Source organism: Condylostylus longicornis, unplaced genomic scaffold (assembly GCF_029603195.1).
Source record: "Condylostylus longicornis isolate FDR11 unplaced genomic scaffold, ASM2960319v2 ptg000107l, whole genome shotgun sequence".
NCBI classification, from domain to species: Eukaryota; Metazoa; Arthropoda; class Insecta; order Diptera; family Dolichopodidae; genus Condylostylus; species Condylostylus longicornis.
Genome location: NW_026578075.1, coordinates 858,281 through 880,089, shown reverse-complemented (window position 1 = coordinate 880,089; position 21,809 = coordinate 858,281). Strand labels below are relative to the sequence as shown.

General features: G+C 22.1%; 1 protein-coding gene across 1 annotated transcript in view; it reads right to left on the bottom strand.

Annotated features, from left to right (window-relative positions):
* Positions 1-486: 486 nt before the first annotated feature.
* LOC129614247 (serine/threonine-protein kinase haspin homolog) overlaps positions 487-21,809 on the bottom strand; it is a 50,083-nt gene continuing 28,760 nt past the window's right edge. The window contains exons 3-6 of the mRNA XM_055528738.1: positions 3,756-4,915; positions 3,471-3,674; positions 2,035-2,327; positions 487-1,845 (exon numbers count right to left, since the gene is read on the bottom strand). Coding sequence (XP_055384713.1) covers positions 1,647-1,845; positions 2,035-2,327; positions 3,471-3,674; positions 3,756-4,915 — 1,856 coding nt within the window. The 3' untranslated portion in view covers positions 487-1,646. The remainder of the gene's footprint in view (positions 1,846-2,034; positions 2,328-3,470; positions 3,675-3,755; positions 4,916-21,809) is intronic.

Genomic DNA, 21,809 nt, shown 5'->3' with positions numbered 1-21,809 from the left:
ATCTACTAGGGTTTTCAAAATTTTTATAACTTTTTTTTATATTTTAATTTTTTTGAAAGTTAGATCAGTTATAAAGTAAAGTTTATGAAAAACTTTGGATCTTTCTCTGAATATAAAGAAATTATTAATAATAATCACAAATAAAAAACTAATTTATTGTTTTCTTGAATTTAATATTGTATTTTTTAATAATCTTATCCAATAATAATTTTTCTTGTTTACATTTCTTTTTAAACCATTTACTATTAAAGAATTTTTTAATTCTTAATTCTTTAACAAGTTTTTGCATCAAATTTGAATAAAAATAAAAGAATGATGAAAATTTAAATTTGATTTCAATTTTTACATAATTATTTGAAATTTTATTTAATTCTAAATTTTTATCAATAAAATCAACATAAAACAAATTATTATTTAACAAAATATTTTTCTTATTTTTAAGATTATTATTATTATTTTTATTATTTTTTGTATAATAATTATAAAAAGTATCAATATTCTTTTTATAGATTTTTTTTATGCAAAAATTTTTTGTCAATACTTCTTTATATAATTTACGGATATTGTAATAATTCAAGCAATCATTTATATATTTATTATATCTTTTACCATTATAATTAAATTTCAATTCTTTAGCATTAATTTTAATTGAACTTAGTCTATTCAATTGACACAAATAACAAACATCATATTCCCTTTCATTTCCATTATTATTTTTACTACGGTTATCATTTTTGTGATTAGAAATGTTATTATAATTTTTAAGGTAATTTTTTCTATTTTTTATATATTTTAGAAAAATTCTATACTGAATTTCATCCATAATTAAAGGTTGTTTGAAAAAGAAATGCAATTAAATTGAATAGATTAATATTTTTATTGTGGAAGTTATAAGAAATAAATGAAAGCATTACAAAAAATTTACTGGTAAAAGTTTATAACTTTTATAAATTGTATTGAAAGGAATAATATTTAATAGAAAATATATTTTTCAAAATAAAGTTGGTTTTTTTTTTATTTCACAAAAATTATATTGTTTTAATACGCTTAAATAAAATATATATATATATATGCACACAAATTAATAATATTTTTCAATTTAAATTATTTTTAATTTGTTTTTAATATGATTTTTTAAAATCATATAGAAAATATTGCAAAGTAATTAAAAAAGATATTTTTTTTTTGTATTAAACAGAAAACAAAAGTTATACGCTATAAAAATAAATAATATTGAAAATCTTAGAAAATTATTATAAAATTGAAAGAAAATTTTAAAATATTAATAATATCAAAATTAGACACAAAATAAATAAAGAGTTATTAGAATTTGTTATTTATAATAATTGTTAATTTCTCTTTATAAATTTTTTTTGCTTTCGCTTCAATTTTTGTATTAGAGAGAAAAATTAATCAAAAATATGATTTAAATATGTATATATATATATGTATGTTTGTTTTTATGTATATATGTATTAAATAAATTCTAAAATGTTATTTTAAATGTAGGACATTAATTATTAGATATAATATAGGAAATCAATTATTTTTTTTTTTTTAATTTTTAGTTACATAAGTTCTTTTCAAATCGTTATATAATGTCATAATAATAATATATGGTTTGTATATGCTTTAATTAATAAATTTTAATCGTCGAATGATTCAACGTAATCTGAGGCACTATTATAGTTCAAAAGCTCATCACGCAATTTCATCATTGTTTGTATAGCTGAACGATGTTTTTTAGTTTTACTATAACGGTATCTAGCACCACTTATCATTTTATCAATTGTATAATGCAACCATAGTATATTTGTATAGGGTTCATAATTTTCCCACTGGTTACTAAAAAGAAAAAGAAAGAAATTAATGAAAATTTTTATTAATATTATTATTGTGTATAAATATTTGCATTATAACAATTTAAAATAAAAATTAGTTCATATACTATTTAAGACATAAAGGGGATTAAGCTCAACATATTTTAAAGTAATAAGAAAAATATAACTTTAATATTTTTTAAAAAGTACTTACTCTAAACGTTTTTGCATCAAACGATATATTTCGAATTGATAATCACCATGTGCTGAAAACAAATCACCAGCTGTTAAATCGTTATAAAGGCAACAGCCTTCAAATATCATGCGCGATAACGTATAATCGATTATTGTTGCTTTAACACCATGTGTTGGTATTTTATAATCTTTGCCGTCTAGTTTAAAATGGATTTCCTTTTGGTCAGTAGACTGTAGTAAGATATTACCCCAATGTAAATCACGGTGTTCAAATTTAAATTTTTCTTCAGCAACTGCTAAACTTAAAGCAACCTAAATTATTATAGCAAAAATATGTATTAATATAAAAATATTGATAATAAATTATTTTTTATAATTTTCAATTTCTGTTGTAACAATACATTAAATTTATAACTTAAAAAATACTTAATTAAAAACGAAAATAAATTAAGAAAATTAATATAATCCGAAAATTTAAAAAAACAAAAAGAACAAAAATACTATACAAACCAAAGTATGGGCCAAACTGATGAATTTAATTTAATTAATAGATGAGTGAAAATCTAGTCATGAGAACAAATTTTTGTTCAAGCAAAAAACAACCATGCACCAGAAATTTCACCGCACCTATCAATTTAAATTATAAAAAATAAAACAGCAAAATTAAAACTGATAAAATAGATTTTCATCTAGCACGTCCTACTTACGGTACTATTAACTGTTTTTTTTTTCTTAGTATGTATTAATTCCCGAATGGTATTATTCTGATCTTCTTAATTCTGTGATTTTATAAAAAAAAAACAAATCAGTTGAAACTTTTTAAATTCTATTTTGTCTTAGATGTTTAATCTTATGTCCGTGGAACAATAAATTTTACATTGTAAAATCAAAAATCATAATGTATGGGAACATAACAAATTGTAAAAGCGATATTTTAAATTCATTAAGAAGGATTTAAAATATTTTTTTTCGCTTTTGTTCCCAATTTTTTTTAAAGAGTTTGTCACAATATCATAACATACAATATGGTAAGAATAAGATATTACTGAAATAAATTTTGATTTCAAAAACGAAATGGCAAACGATTTCAATCTAATTTCAAGCGGATTTCCTTGAGTTACAAAAAAATATATTATAAAAATAACTAAAATGAATATAAACTTTAATTAAAAATATTGAAATTAATTAAAATATATAAAAACTAAAATAATTAAGCAACAAAAACAAACAAAAAGAAACTTTCTCATTGGATGAGTGTAAATCTAGTCATAGTTTATTTAAAAAATATATGCACTAGAGATGCACCCACCCAATGAATTAAGTTTAAACGAAAAACCTTAAAAATAAAATATAATTTGAAAATAATATATATATATAATTAAACAAAAAATAACTTAAATCTAAACTATACTAAAAAAATAAAAAAAAAAGAAGTTTCTTCATAAATAATTTTACCTGTAAAAATGCAGAATAAGATTGCAAAGCGTTTTGAAATTTAAATGCTTCTAAATCTTCTCCAGCATTAGCTAATTCTAATACAATATACAATTGATCGTCTGGAAATACTTCTGGATGATCGTTTTCTGTACCATGATTATCCCGATATAATTCCCACAATTCAATTAAATGATCTGGATAACATCCCTGGACACAATGAACCTAAAAAGGGAAAATAAAACATTATTTAATTAAAAATATTCTATTAAATGAATTTTAACATTAATGTTATGTTAAACATACATTTTTTACTTCAACGAAACCACTTGTCATAGATAATTTATCATTTCTAAGTCGGCTTAATTCTTCAGCGATAATTATTTCAGGTAATATTTGCTCAAAATTCTTTTGTACTTCACCATTAATTTCAATTTGTCCTTCAATTGGTATTATTTTCAATACAATAACTTCACCATTTTCATTTTTATTCATAAAAACTTCACCATAAACACCTTCACCAATTTTACGACAATGACGTAATGAAGATTCAGAATAAAGTGTTGAAAAATCAAATGGATCAGTTTGTTGACAACGTCTTAATACGATATCACGTGGACTTAATTGAGCACGGAGACTAACATCAAGTGTGGGACAGTAGATAATTTGGTTTTCATCATTATTAAATGATTTAGCGAATCCAGAATATTTATCATGAAATGATTTATTTTTTCTATCAGTGTTACCGTTAAAATGATCAACTGCTGTTGCACCAGATAATTTAGTTGCTTCCTTAATAAAATTATCGACAAGAAATCTTTGTTCTTGTTGATAATTAAAATCAACTTCAATAAAACTTGAACGTCTTCGACGATTTGACGGATGGCCAAGTATTGAAATAGATTGTCGATTACCTGATATTGGTAATGACAATTGATGTTGATATCTTGATAATCTTTGTTGTTGTTGATAATTTGTTTCTGGTCCTGTTGTTGTACGGCTTTGTACATAAAATGATTTTTGAATCTCATCAGATTTTTGTTTGTAGCTCTTACTATTGTTGTTATTTTTGGCTTTATTTGTTGTTTTTCGATCATTGAAGTATTCAACGTCTCCGTCTGATGGATTATATTCAGAATCGTCGTCAATATGAAGTTCGTCTTCTTCTTCCTCTCCTTCAGTTTCTTCAACAATTTCTGGATATTGTATTGAAGATTGTGGCGGCTTTTGTTTTTGCCGTTGCAATGACTTTTCAGTGAAATTTTGTTGCAATTGAGGATTCGTTTGCAAATTTTGTTTTGATAATTGCTGCAGTAATTGCTTTTCTTGAATACATGGAGCTGCTGTTTCTGCTCTTCCGATTGATGATGGAGATGATGATTTTGATTGTTTTTCAAAAGTGTTGAATAACGAACACGATGTATGTATAATAGGCGCTTCGTCATCGGTTGGCTCCAACAACAATGCTTAAATTTAAAAAAAAAGCAGAAAAAAAAATATAATTAATTAAAAAATTAATATTAAATTATTTATAGAAAAACTACCGTAAATAAATTTACTAAATGAGAATAAAAAATTTGATGAGAAAACCGCAAAACGTATCTTATATAAAATAAATTCAAAATTATAACAAAATTATTTACATTTGAAATTTTATTTTGCTTTAATTCATTAAAAAAAAAAAAAGTGTATGCTTTGCATATTAAACCGGGATAAAAAAGAATATTCAGCAAAATTGTTATGCATACATAACATATGCAAATATGAGCACATTTATGCATATAATTATGTACATACATATGTACATATGTATATTACAGCTCTTCACACAATCGCATTATTATTTAACAATTAAGTAGCGGTTACGGTCGAGGTAATCGGAACTACAAACAAAAAAATGTTCACAAAAACTTTTACATACGTTTGTAAAAAAAGAAAAAAAAAAATTTGATTTGTTGAGCTAAAAGTGCGAATGCTTCTCTGAATATTTATGTATAGATTAAAAAAAAATTTGTAAAAATTTTGAAATTTTACATGAAATTTATGAATTGTCTGTTTTAACTGTACAAATTTTTAGGTATAAGAAAATCGGACTTATGATTCTACATAACAAAGTAGATTAATGCTCTAAAAATTTTCAATCAAGTTTTATTTCAACTAAATCAGTTCTTCGAACTAAAGAAAGTAGATTTGATGTTTAGAAACACATGGTTATCTTACTGTGGGTACTAATACTAATCAACTTTGCCGTTAATCCAGTATAGATTTAATCTTCTTAGTAAAGTGGTACTGAAAAATAATAAAAGATTTTGTAATACGAACATGTTACGGTTTCGATAGTATATAATATAGTAACTGGTCTATAATTCTGTAATGTTTATCTAGTTAGAAACAAAATATTAATTTACTGATGCATAAACATTAAATTAATTTTTCGTTACATTACCCAACCCTACAATAACATTAACATAAAATAATTTGTACTTTTTTTTTTTATAATAACGTTAGTACAATAATATAACAATAGTTATTAGAAGAAAACGTGAACTCAAGGTAAAAGGTAGGTAAACTTTTAAACACCTTTTTCTCATTTAACAAAAAGAAATGTATATATGCATGTATTTTCTTCCTTCTCTTGGGTGGTATGTTTTTAATAATGATATACATATGTACATAAATGTGGTGATTTTAAATGTAATATAATGCACACTAAACAGATGGAAATAAGATTTTATGCAATTTTAATAAATTTTAATAATTTATTATTTTTGAATCCTTCGAAATTTTCATTGTGAGAAAAAAAAATATTATTTCCTTTTTTATTATTTCAATTATGTATACCACACATTTTTGGTTAAAATTTGTTTGTGAAAAATAATATAATTTTAAAGGGTGAAGAAAATAGGGAACCTTATACACAAAATTACTCTTAATTTGAGTGACATTTTCTTGTATGCAAATGCAATTTTTAAGTACATTGTATATGCAATCTTACAATAATTACATGAAAAAATAACAATAAGTTTGAAATTACAAAACGAACAGAAATAGAACAAACAGAAACAGGGTGAAAAATGTTCAATTCTAGAAGAAAAATTAAAGGAATGAGGTCAAAGATTATGAGGTCAGTGTGTGGCAAAATTAAAAATGTGAATAAGGCTGCGTTTCTTCTGTAAGAAACAAATATAGCTTAAATAAAGTTTGGAAGTTCTTAGAAAATCTAGTTCTTAGAAAAAATTTTTTCCTAGAAAATCAAAGGTTTATTTTTCGCTAATCAAAGTTTGAGAATTTTTCTAAAACCAATTTAATTGCGAAAATTTCGACACTGAATTCCAAAATTAGGTATAAAATTTTCAGCCATTTTTTATTTTAATTTATTGTTATCAAAACAAGTTTTTTCAACTTCAAAACCACGGAACTATGTAATTAGATGATATCTAATATGAATCAAGAGTATATTGACATTTTATTTAATTGAATTAATCGAAAATGTATTCCTAGCTGCCATAATATTTGTATATATGTATATTATATGTACATATTTTATTATATACATCATCATATGTAACTATATTAATTTTTATTTACTGTGCAAAGTAGTTTGAAAACGAATATGCATTAGTATTAAGTATGTTACATAGAATATGTATAATTTAAAACTTTTAATACTAATATATTTATAGAGCTTAGAGAGTAAGTATAAGAAGATAGAAATATTAACTAAAATAGAAAATAAAATCTATTTTTTTTTTCTTTATAATTTTCTTTGTTTGAAAATTCTTCCATTCCAAACGAAAATAGCGAAAAAAATACACATGTATGTACATACATATACACTTAATATATATAAAGAAATTTTCCTCAATAATATTGATGGCGCCATTAAAAAGATGGTCGGGCAGCTTTTCTATTTTTTTTTATTTGTTATGGTGTTTAGTACCGGAGCCAGGAATAGTTAATTTTTTTTATTTTTACTTTTTAAGTAAGTTAAAGCGATTAGGATTATTATTTAAAACAAAGAGAGTTTACATTACGATCAAAAATAAAGAATCTATACAATAGTAATGAAGTAAAATCTAATTTAAATTAAGATTCTCGAATTACATATACTAGCATGCTGCTGTGCTTCATTAAATTTCTAATGATAATACAAACATATACATATATGTAAGTGTAATGTGAAAAATTGGCTTAAACAAGCTGGAAAAAAGGAAGTATGTAAAATATAAGTAGTTTTATAAAACCATTTTATAATTTTTCACTTATAGTGTAATGATCAAATATATAGATAGTATTTGGTGAAGTTTTAAAATATTTATGCGAAAACTTGTGTCGATTTTGTTTTTGTTGTGTAAAATGTAGAAAAAATTAAAAAAAAAAATATGTATTGAATTATATGCGAGTCTATGTATGTATTTATTAAAACTAATAAATTTCCCGATTGTTAATAGGATTTTCATGTAATGCAAAGCGATATGCAAGCAATTTTGATGAAGAGAAATATATTTAGTCTTGTGGAAACGGTTCTAAAACAATTTTTTGTTTCAGCCCGAATCAAGATCTACACTATAATAACAAACAACTCATATATTTTCAGATATACTATGATATCTCGATATTTGACTAGTTGTTGCACATGTAGATTCCGCTTTTTACATAGTAAATCGTATTGTAAATTCATATACAAACCAGGATGTCATCAAAGCTATTTTTAAATGTATGTTAGATTTAGTAAGGAATATTTAAGTTCCGATCAAATTAATTAATGTAAGATTTGGTAAATATTTTAATGCAGACAATGGTAAATATTTGCAGGCAATGGTAAATATTTGCAGGCAATGTAGCAAATATTAAGACGGAATAAAAATGTTATATGGAAATGAAATATTAACAAAAACTTTAATACACACTGTGTCCACTGTACAAAATATAATTGGCATTCATTTTATATGATGCCTTAATTCACATAAAATAAAATAATTTTCTAGTAATTTTTTACTTATACCATATTTTAAAAATTGCTCATATAAACTTTTAGTCTTTCATACATATATTAAGAATAGATTTAATCTTTTTAATATTTCGACTACATTTAAAATTTTTCCATTTTGAACAATTAACTTTTTTTCTTATTCTATTAAAAGTGATGATGACTTTTTGTAATACAAAAGAAATTATTTATCTACATAATATCATTCAAGATAAATGTGTGTACCATACTCGTATTATGAGAATATTTTAAAATTTTAGGGGAAATGATATAACAAATAAATATTTTGTGTTGAATTGAAGAATGAATATTTAAAGTAGGACCCATTGTTTAACTTAAAAACCAACTATTTTAAGTATAAGTAAAATAATTTTACATACATACATATATGTATATGATACGGATTCTGAATTTTTCTATCAATTTATAAAGATTTTTAATATTACATTATATTCAAATATAAATTATAAAAAAACAGTGAAAAAAAAATTCTAAAATTAGAAATTTAAATTAAAAATACGAAAATTTCTCAACCAGAAATTGAAATTAACGATTATCTACTCATTAGTTATGTATATAAGTATATATGTATATATAATAAAATATATGAATAATTTAATGATAAAAATTCATATATGTATACATGTACATACTTACATAATATGTAATAGATTTTTTTTTTATAAATTTTAAACAATGAGAAATTTTTTTTCCATTTTTTTGCCTTTTGGTTTTTTTTTTAATTTTAATCCTAAAACTCTAAATATTTGACGTAATTAGATCTTTTCTTTTTTTTTTTATACTTTTACACAAGTTATTTACATAATATGGATTTAAATTTTATTTGGAATGGTATAATAAATTTGATTTTTCATTTGTTAGGGTACCAAAAAGAGAAATTCCTTATAAAATGTCCAAAGAAATGAAAAATTACAAAAATTTATTACAATCATCAAAATAAATAAAGTTCGTTTTAACAAAAACTATTAGAAATTTTCTCATTCAAGAATAATTAGCCTGCATGATTTTCAGATTAACAATCCTTCAGCAGCTTCACTTAAGTAATTATAAAATTTTAATATAGATTAATTAATTTTTTGCTTTCTTTCTATTTTTTAATACATTTAAATTTGAGCTTGAAAGAAATTTTTTTCATAGCATCTTTATTGTAACACAGAAAAGTATATTAATTTAAAAACTACGAAAATTGACCCAAAAAAATAGTTCTTGTTTGATATGCGGCTTAATTAAAATTCAATTTTTGAAATACAATAATCCTCCACAAAAAATTACCTCGGTATAGAAAAGTTCACTTAAGTCTTTCTAAAAGTAAGTTTTTTTTTGTAAATCACTCAATGTTGAAAAATTAATTTTTCTTATATAAAAATTAAGTATGAACGTCGCTTTAAGTAATTTCATTAAAAGTCGTGAATTTGTCGTTTCAAAAAGGGCTTTGACCGAGGTATTACTGTAATTGCTTTTTTTGCCATCCATTATTTTTATTTCCTTATTAAATTGCTTTAATATGGGAAGCAATTTTATCTTAAGAAATCTTATTATATTATTCGTACGAATATTCGGTATTATATTTTCCAGTTGGCCGGTCCAAATTAATTTTTTTTTTTTGTTTAATTTTATTTTTTTCTCAACAAATTTCCATTTTCTTTTTTTACCATGATTTTAATAATATATGTATATATAAGTATAAAAGACCATACTTGTGGGGTATGTGGCTAACACGTACATCTGTATGCTAATTAAAAAGGAATTACTATTTTACACACTTAATATTACACACTATATTTATTGTTTATATACATTCCATATCATATGTATATATGTATATATATATATACATACAGTTAAATATTTACATATTTTTAATTTTAATTTATTCTATTATTAAAATATAAATTAAAGTGATGGAAAACTACGAAACTTTCTCATTTCATTTAGAAAATTTTTATTTTTTTTTTGTTTTTTTTTTATTATAATTTTCTCTGTGTTACTTGTGTTTTGTTTTTTTAGTAAAATATTCCTGGTTTTTATATGGTATGTACATACAAATTGTATATAAAAAAATAATATAGACGAATATATGTAAGCATGTGAAAAAAATATGTAAGTTTGAATATTTTAATATCGTTATACTTGTATAACATTTAAAAGAAATTAGAAAATCAAAAAAGAAAACAACAACAGAAAAAAACCAATGTTTAAAAGCAAATCATTGTAACTGATCTCTTTTTTTTTTTCTTTCTTTAATAGAAGCCATAGAGCGAAACAATAGTATAATGTCTGTTAAAAATAATTAAAAAAAAAAAAAAGAATTAAAAATCAACGAAAAAAAAAAATTTAAAAACTATTTTTTTTTGTGGACTATTTTCTCTTTTTTTTGTACCATTATACCATTTTTATTTACATTGGTGTAAAATGCGAACCATGTACATCTAGTATTTATTATTTATTCAATATGGAAAACATGAAAAAAATTATTTTTACAAGCATATAAAATTCGACTATGTAATTTGGTTATAGACTTAATGATTTCTCAAAAAAAAAAAATATTCAAAAATTTCAACTACACCATAAAATGCGAACACAGAAATGAAATTTGTACCAATTTTGCCAATCTTATAACGAAAATATGTAAGTAGTGTAAAAAAAATGTACAAGTTTTGTGTATAAATGGGTTCAAAAACAAAAACCACCCATAATACTACAACAAAAATGAAAAAAAAAAAATCCATTCTTCGAGTTATCTAACCATATTGCAATTATTTTAAAACAAACACACTAGGTAATCAGAAAAAAAAAAAAAAAACAAAAATCTTTGTAAGCATATTTTTATGTACCAAGTCAAAATGTAAAAATTGACGACACGTAAAATAACATCGGTTTTGTACATTTGATTTTTTTTTTTTTTTTTTTGAAAAAAATATTGTATGGGTACAGATACCTATGAATGATTTCGATATAAGATAAGATAACAGTCAAGATTATATTATAAAAAATTTATCAAGATCAAACTGAATGTTTCTGTAATTGAGTTTTGATTGAGAAACTGAAATTTGAGATTTATTGAAATTTTTTTTTTTTAATTTTTTATGATTTTTATGGTCCTTTTTTTTTTTTTGATTTGATTATTTTTCTTATGTCATGAAAATGGCCGAAATATTAATGTAATAAATGATTGATTTAATTGAACGATTTCTTGAATATAGATCACATGAAAATCAAATATTTAAATTAATTGCTTTTGTTTGCCACCAGCAAAATCTGAATTTCGTAAATAAATTTAATGGAGAAAAATTTTAAGAAACTTAAGGCAATATGTGAGGAAATGTAATGAAACTAGTGTATGCAGTTAATTTCAATAAATTTTAAAATTTATTTTTTAAAATTTAATATAAATTTTATTTTGATTAATGAAAGAGTCTAAAAAATTGTATAATTATTTCGAAATTTTCTGTTAAGCATATTTTGTAGAAATAATAAATTGAAATCGTAAAATTAAATAATGTAAGTGCATATTTTTATTTTTTATTATTTTTTTTTTTTTTGAATTCTTGTATAAATTCTGATTTAAAATGTCTATTCCAGATTACTTTTATATCGGATTTAGTCACTTTATTGAGTATCAAATTTTTTCCACTTACGAGTATTCCATCTACTTATGTATTTGCGTCTATACTATACTAGTTATGCCATATTTAGACTTTCCGGTCCTTTCTAGACTAGGAATACCAATATGTAATACAAAAGAAGTCAAATTTTAAAATTTTAAAATATAAGAAATTTTAGCATATAAAATAAAATGTCTAATAACGGTTAAAAATAAAACTTTTCCGCAAAATTTAGAGAATTCGAATTTTTTGATTTAGCATGATTACGAAAAATATAGGCATGTTAGGTAGTAATGCATATTTCGATCATTATATTTTGATACTAAAATTTTTTAATTCAATTTATAACCACAATAATTATTTGTATGTACATTTGTATGTAAATTTTTTTTGAATAAATTCAAATATACTTATGTGTAGATATTTACAGAGCATGTAATTTAAAAATTTTCATTTTTTCCTTTTTAAAATTTTTTATAATCAGATTTTGAATATTTTAATTATAAAAATTATATACTTAAAGAAATGTAACTAAAAATCGTAAGGCAAGCAAATATATTATACTTTTTTATTATTAAAATAAAGGAAAATTTACAGGAAAAACTGAAACGAAAATAAAATTAAAATATAAAGAAAATAAAAAAAACAGCTTTTAAACAAAAGAATATTAAAAAAAATTTAATGGATAGTCATACGTACATACATACATACAATGTGTATCAAATTTGTATAGAATACAAACATACGCATGAACATATAGCAGATTAATCTAAATATATTTGGAAAGCAAAAAATTAAATACACTAGAGAGAGAGAGAGGAAAAAAAAAACAAGGAAAAGTACAAAATAATAGTAAAATAATAATAATAAAAAAAAATATTATAAAAGCAGTTAATATGAAACAGGTGAATGATTTTATACACCTGCTGTTGTATATATACAGAAAATAAATAAGTAGGTATATGAATAATTTATACACACCTAACATATTTATTTCTGCACTACTTTATTTCATTAAATATACAAGTATAAAGATAATAAAAGTACATTGGTAAGTATAAGGACAGAAAGAGATAGAAAAATTCAAACGAACAGTCTAAATTTTGAGAATTTTTCTGTTTTCTTTTTTCTTTTCTCATTAATTTTAACACAATGATTAGACATGAGATTTGGGTTTTTGTTTCTTATAGTTGATTTTCGGTTTTTCGTTTTATTACACTTTATATACTCTTGCCTTCACATTACCGATCCATGCATAAATATTTGCCTTTTTATATAAACATGTACATATACATACAAATTTACTGTTCATTTTTTCAAAAAATTTATTTAAATTTTGCGCCAATTTTTTTTTTTTTTTTAAATGATGAATAATTTTGCTTGTTTTTGTGTTTGTTATATATTTTTTTTTAAAATATGGCAGCATTTCCTAACAGTATATTTAGCATATGCGCTTTTTGTTATAGTTTTAATTATTAACAACAAATTTAAAAAAAAAAAGATATAAGGTGTTTCTTTTGTTTTTGAGGTAAAAAAAAACGCTCGATATTAATTTACCTTCAAAAAAAAATTTATTATAAAACGGTGAAATTAGAAACGTTACAAAAAAGATAATTTCCTTGAATTTATGTATGTAAATACATAACATACATACTTGGATGTTTTTGTTTTAGATCGAAGTACAAACACAATTCCACATATTTTGCACTTTTTTTTAAGAAAATGTAAGTTTTTGTTGTAATATAAACAAAATATACCTACATACCTGTAATATACATAAGTATGTACATATAATGTTAACAGTTAAGCTGGGTTTGGACACTAAAATTTTTTAACCAAGCATTAAACAGTATTTTCTTCAATTAATTTTTATTTCAAATCAAAAAAAATTTCTACTAAAATAATGATAAATATAAAAAAATTAAAAACCACTAAAATTTTTAAGTTTTCCAGACTCATACTTAAAAATTTTTGCATATTCTTATAAAACCATTTAAGTAATATCGTATAAAACCATTTAAGTAATATAATATCGTAGTATGTATGCATAATATGCATAAATAGATCTAACGTGTCTAAGAAATTGCACTACAGCAGATCATATTTTGCGCTGCATGTAAATATGGAATAATTATAAATTTCTAATATTTATTTAAAAAAATCAATTTCTAGTAATTCCATAGTGTGTCCTCCAAATAACAATATGTTACAATTAATCTGATTAAATGTTTTATATTCATAGTATTAAGACTATCATTTTTTAAACCTGCAGACATAGAAAATAACTATACGTTGTCAATGTACGTTATAAAAAACTTAATATTATAAATTAATATTTTATAAAAAAACAATAAATTTCTAGATATTTAAAGTATAGGTATATATAATTGTTCTAGATTTCTAAATTTTTTCAATTTCATATTGTAAAAAAAAAAGTGTCAATTATTAATAAAATGTTCTCTTATCACAATTAAATTCAAAGTTCGAAAAAAAAAATCATATACATATATACGCTTATATTATGTACGTTAGTTTAAAAGTAAATTGAAATTATTTACTTATTTAAAAAAAAATATATAAAAAATAAGATCTACCTTGACACAATTATTATTAGAAGTTTTTTAATTTATTTTATTTTTATTTTATTAATTACAAGTATGTATGTATATTTACTTTTTATTTTAATTATAATAAATTTATTAAGAAATTTAAGGACAAATTTAAATATTCTTTAAATTCTATGATGTTTAATCGCAATAGCTACACAATAATTTAGTTCGGTTTACTTTTATACGAACACATGCTTGCATATTTAACACATAAGTAAAATATTTAACAACATAAATAGTAGGAACCTCATTGAAATTAAATTTAACATAATCAATAATTGAATATTTTAATAAATAAAAAAAAAAAACTTAAAATATAAAATTAATTTAAGTTCTAAATTTTATATTTGATTTTTTCTTTTTAGAAATTCCAAAAATCGCTTGAAATACAAGGACCTTTTATTTAATTTTCAAATTGCAAATACTATTAATGTATTGAATGGTTTGCGCCTTTGCTAAATTTTTTATGATTGAACACTATAAAGGATTTTCCTATAAGTACTTATACAATAAATTTTCAAGAGATTTTTCCTTTGAAATTCAATATAGATTATTATTATATTTTCATAATATTTTCTATATTTTATTATTTTTTTTCACAAAACAAGCATTAATTGTTTAATAAAAACAACTAGCTTTTATGTTGGAAAATCTTTCATGTGCATAGTTTAATAATCAACAATACACACACATATTCATCACAGAAAAAAAAACTTGAAAATCAATCATTCAGAATATTTCAATTTTAAATTTATATTTAATTTCTAATGATAATAATTAATAAGAATAATTAGAAATCAATAACAAATCTATTTCTGATTTAAAAAATTCTTATAAAATATTTTTGCAATTATATGTATATACAAAATGATATTAATGATTATGTAAAATTACAAAGAATAAAAATTAGCATTCATTCATAATGTTTGAAAATTTTTGCCATCGTACTAATTATTAGAGCAATAGCTCAATATAGCATAGGTTAACACATTTTCAAAGAAGATTCTGGGAAACAGTACTCCAATAAAATTAATGCTATACTCTCAATTCATTTATTTTGTACTTTATATAAAATATGTTGCTACATTTAAAATCTTAATTTTTATAAATGCAGAGGTATATAATAATAAAGTATACAAACATATATGTACTTAAGAACTACAAGTTCTTAAACAATAACAATAGAATATTTACATACTCGTATATCAAAAATAAGAATTCGGTTTAATTTATAATATACTTGATTTTCAACATTATGAGCATTCGCGGAGAAAATATTTAATGATATTAAATGATCATATAAAATAAAAATAAAATTATAGAAAATTAAATGGGAGATAAAGACGAAAAAAGTGTAGACAGACAGAATTAATTTAATTTTTTTAATACTCGTAGAATATCTTCGTCTGTTACAAATTTCAGATCAATAGATCTTGAATTGAGCAAACAATAAATTTGATTTCAAATTATGTCAAAAATAAATTTTAAATTAAAATTAAAGGCTTTGCTAAAACAAAATGGAATTTTAGAAAAATATTGAAAGTAGTTATTATTTAAAAGATCGCTTCATGAAGAAGAAAATTTCAAACATAATTTTCAATACCATTCTACTGAAAACCATACATGCGTCTTAATAAAATTGTAATTTGAATGAGTGCTAATAAAAGTCAATTTTTTTAAATTTTTTAATAGGCATACCATGTAATTTCTCATTTTTTCTTTTAAATCATTATAGAGAAAAATGAAAATGTGTAATTATAATTTTAATTTTTTTTTCATCTAAATTATGAGTGTCGCTTTTTCGCTTATCAATTAAAAAATAGTTCGCTCTTTTATTTTATTTTTTATTTTCTTTTAGTGTTCATGTTTTTTTTTTAATGTTATTTCCGATTCGACTCGTTCAAAAAATAAGCGTAAAACGCGATCAAATCGAAAATTTATATGTAAATTATATAAATTCATATATATATGTACGTCTCTTTTCGCTTATATTTACATATATATGTATACATTAATAAACATATGCATAATATGATAATTATGATAGTAAAAGTAATAATAGTAATAATAGAGGGAAACGCAATAGGAAAAACGAGTGTAAAATGCGCAACAAATTTAAAAGTAAACATATATTTAAATATATTTATATACAAATCATATGCATATACACAATATATAAATTTATATATCTAATATCTATTCATAATTTAAATATTTTAAGAAAGCGCAAAAAATCAAACAAAAACATCATAAAAATAAAAAAAAAAAAACAGATAAAGAACTAAAGGTTTATTTTCAATTTAATTGATGTAAATTCAAAATGGAATATATGTATACATATTTACATATATATAAGTATGTATGTATATGACTTATATTGTTTATGAATGTACACTGTACATACAGCAAGTCTATAATTATTTAAAACATTGAACTTTAATAAAGAATAATTGAACTTAGTATATTTTTAAACGGACTCCCTAAATTAAATTTGAAATAAAAAAAAATTTATACAGTAATCCAGAAATTTCTTAACAATTTTTTTAATAGGTCGAGGTTTTGCGTCCATGTACATACATGTTTGCCATGTGAGCTCAGTTGCTTTTCTAATAGCATTTCTTTAATGTCTGCAACCTTGAAAGTACCCTTGAGGTATACGTTTCGTACCTTGTCTAATTTCATCACATCTGCGAACCACCTTAACATTCTTATTTCGTCGCCAAGTAGCTTTTGTTCATGTCGCTCAGCACTCCGTTCCATACATAACAGCTGGTCTGACCGCTGTTTTGTTAATTTTGCCCGATTTAATAAAAAGCGAATATGTGATATTTTACTGTGAAAGATTGCTTAACTTACATAATATAATGTTGTAAGCCTTTTAATTTCCTCTCAATATTAATTAAATGACATAAATTGTTTTTTATAACGGGCCGATATTCTATACTTAGTTCAATACAAATCTTCGAACATTGCGAAAAATTAGAAACAAAAAATTATTAATTATAGAAAAATATAAAAGTTAAATACATACACATAAAAAATGAGCCAATTTGCAAAATGAAATTTTCTAAAAAAAACTTAAAATACAAAAATAATAAATTAATATAAAAAAACAAAAAGCAAAGAAAAACCAGTTGTTTTACACACAAAAATAACATTGAAAATATTTCCAAGGCAATTTTATTATTGTTTTTTTTTTTCTATATTATTATTCATTATATAGGTAGGTATAGGTACATTATAGGTACTTATAAATTTATTATTATTTATATATAAAAAAAAAATTCTTTCACTGTTGTTATATGATATTATATCAATAATATCATAATCAGTCATATAATATTTGCCGGTTAAAAGTCATTGGCATTTTCAAGTATAAAAAAATAGATAGAAAAAAGTTCATTTAAGTTTTACCTGTGAAATATACCCACATTCATGCATATATACATAAATATTAATTTTCGTTTTATTGTGTTTGCATGTACATATATATACATATAAATTTGATATTTAAATAAATTAAAGCAAATTATTATGAATATGAATAAATTTGTTTGTATTTTTATTTAATTCTAATATTTTTATGAAAATTGCATTCTCCGAATATTATGAGTAAATTGAAAGCCCATACAAAATTAACCAAAGCAAATAGATATACATACGTAGAAGCATATATTTATATTTGAATCGAATCAGCAAAAATAAGCTTATATTTTAAAGCGAATGAATTATGTAATCGCAGTAATTTGGACATACATAGATTATAGGTATGTACATAGCATTACAAAAAATAGTTAATATTGCAAAAAAAAAAAATTTTTAATTTTAAAAACTATAAAGGAAAATTTTATAAAAAATTGTTTTCGGAATTTAATTCAAGTTAACATTGATTATTTTTAATTATATTCTATAATGTATATGTTTTTATATTCAAATTGCCTTCATGGTATAAATTTTCCATATTATGGTTTGCGAATCTCTAAGAATCTATTAACAGTTCCGAATAAAAAATTATTTAAATTTTCATTTAATTTTTGCATAGTAGCTGAATTTTAATTGTTATGTTTTCAAATTTTACGAATTGAATTTGTAAGTTTTTGTAAGAAATTCTTAAAGTTCATATTGAATTTTTATACAATAACATTTATTTAGTAAATGCGGTCATTTGATCGCCAATAATTATTATTGTAGCAAATTGGCAAACATAACGAATGTCATAATTATTTCTGTTTATACATAAAGTATGTATGCATATTGGAATTTTTGGCTAAATAAAATTAATTATCAAAAATGTCATATTCAAATGTGTCACATATTTACCATTATAATTATTTTAAAAAATTTTTATGTCGCAATGCTGTGTTATTTATACAGAAATTTTTGAATATTAAAAGAAAATTTATTCAAAACACAAAAAAAATTTTTTATATCTTACTCATTTAATTTCTGAAATATTGAAATATCAAAGTATGTAAATACTTAAGTACACGTTATGCTATCGTAGTTATGCAATTATAATATGTATGTATGTGTATGTATGTAAATATATGTATATAATAATACTTATGCATGTCATAAAAGGACAATGAAATTTATTACTTTCAGAGTACCCAAATACTTTTTAAGAATTAAAAAAAAAATTTTTTTTTTTTGGAACAATTAAATTATATTTTTAAAAAATTGGCACATTATTCTGTTCTTGCATAATATAACGGTCATCTACACATGTATCATAAACCGTATAGGAAAATATACATTTGTACATATCACATAAGTATGTATATATGTAAGAATATACAATATTTTTTCATTTAACTTAATGTCCAAAATAAAATTTATGTTTTCATATTGTCCACTATCATTTTTGTTTATAATTTTACATACAAATATGTACATACATACATACATAAGTATATACCCCATATTAATATTATCTTTTTAATTCAGTTCCAAATTCAGCTTCAAAAAATTATACCACATTTTGGATCATAAAAAAAAAAATAAAACAAAGTTCACATGAAATAATTTTATTTTTTGTGTTCATATTATGTTGATTTTGCATTTATTTTGGAAATTTGCCATTATCGTTTCCTATTTCTCATGGTACACAAAATGTTTATTTTTATTATAATATTTTATATGTAAGTATAAAAACTGTTTATTCATTCGCGTCTTATACTTTTTATTTGATTTTATTATTAAACGCAGTTAAAAAACAAAAATTTATTGTTTCTTTACTTTATCGTTTAGTATATATGTATGTATGTATTTACACATGCTATTTTTTCATTATACATACATATGTATATAGTCACTTAATAATATAATAAATATTCAACTACACTAGCTTACATACTATGTACATACATACTTATGTACGTACTTATAATTTATTTAATAAAATATCTATGCATGTATATACATATGTAGCTTTGTACAATTAAAATGTAAATATTTTTTATTTGGCATGCACGATATGAAATATTTATGGGAAAATAGTAATTTGGGGCGTGCCAGTTAATATTACAGATACATCGGCTATAAATTAATTTTTACATCTACATACATATGTACACTTAATTGTGACTATGTTACTGGCAATATTTTTCATACATAGCTATGCTGCTTGAGGAAGAACTGAAATTAATTTGATTTTTCTTGTACATTCAGATGATCAATAAAGATCGAAGTTTTTCAATAAAATATATTCAACATCAAAACATACATACATACATATTCACAAAGGTATTGCCGAATTGTTAATTTTGATAATTTCATAATATTCCTGTTTTTAATGCAATATAAAACTAAAATTATTAGGGTTCCCAAAACTATTTTTCTGAGTTTACGAGATTTAAAAACTGTTTGTGGTTGCATTACAATAAATATTCAAAAAATGACATTTTTAAGACTTTAAGGCTATAATTTTTACTGAAGGGAGGTAGGTGAAAATTTTCTTTTACAGAAATAAGTTTTTACCAAAGATCTATTTATGTATAAAATTTCAGCTTTATTTCTCAAAGGGCGTGAAAGTTTTGTAAACAGGCACACGGACAGACGAAAGCACAAGCAGACGTACGGATGGATAGATTCAAACTAAGAAGCACTTTTCTTACTAAGAAAAGTTGTGACCCAAAAATATGACTTACTTTCTTAAAAATGAAGCAAGTCAAGTATTGTGCCGGTAACATATAAGGCAAGAATTTCGCAGCTAGTGTTATATGTTTTGTGTCTATATTTAAAATAATATAGCTGATAACATTTTTTATTGTATTGAATGAAATTCACAAAGATTGATGGTGCAGATTCATTTCAAATGAATTAATTATAATTTTTATTTTTTTTTTATTTATTTTTAAGAAAATTTTTCTATTATTCATTATTGTCTTATGAAGATTTTGAGACATGTGTTCGAAAATTTCAAACAAACAGAAATATGCGATACATACATATACATAATGTACGTAAATGTGGTTATGAATTTCACCTAATTAAAATAAATTAACATCAAGAATTTCGATTTGGGAACATTTATTTGTGTTCAAAAAATTTTTTGTGCTCGTTATGATATAATAATAAATAATGATGTACATAATGTGTATTAAGTGCTGAAGAATTTCAAATATGTAAAAATGTAGAATGCACATACATAACTTCGAACATCTGATATGATTACATAGAATGGGATTTGTAAGATTATTACATTGAAAGTACAAAAATTGAGTTAATGAAAATTTCTAAATTTAATAATTACGAAAAAAAATTTAGGAGATTCACTAATCGGGAAGAATCGCAGACCTTGCATACCAATATTCGAAATAGAGACCTAACATTCTTGTTTCGTGCTCTTTAACTGCTCTATATATATTACGATATTAAAACACTATACGTATTACGACCAAAATATAAAAACACAGGTATTATTAAATTGTAATCTTTGTATTTTTATATAAATGTAAGTATACTAACATAAAAAAATTAATTTGATAATGAAATATCAAACTACAAAACATATGCCATTTGTTAAACGTGATTTCATGATTTTTATATAAAATTGATTATAATTTAAAAGTACATACAAATGTAAATAAATATACAATTTCAAAATTGAAACGTAAGTATAAAAATATAAAAA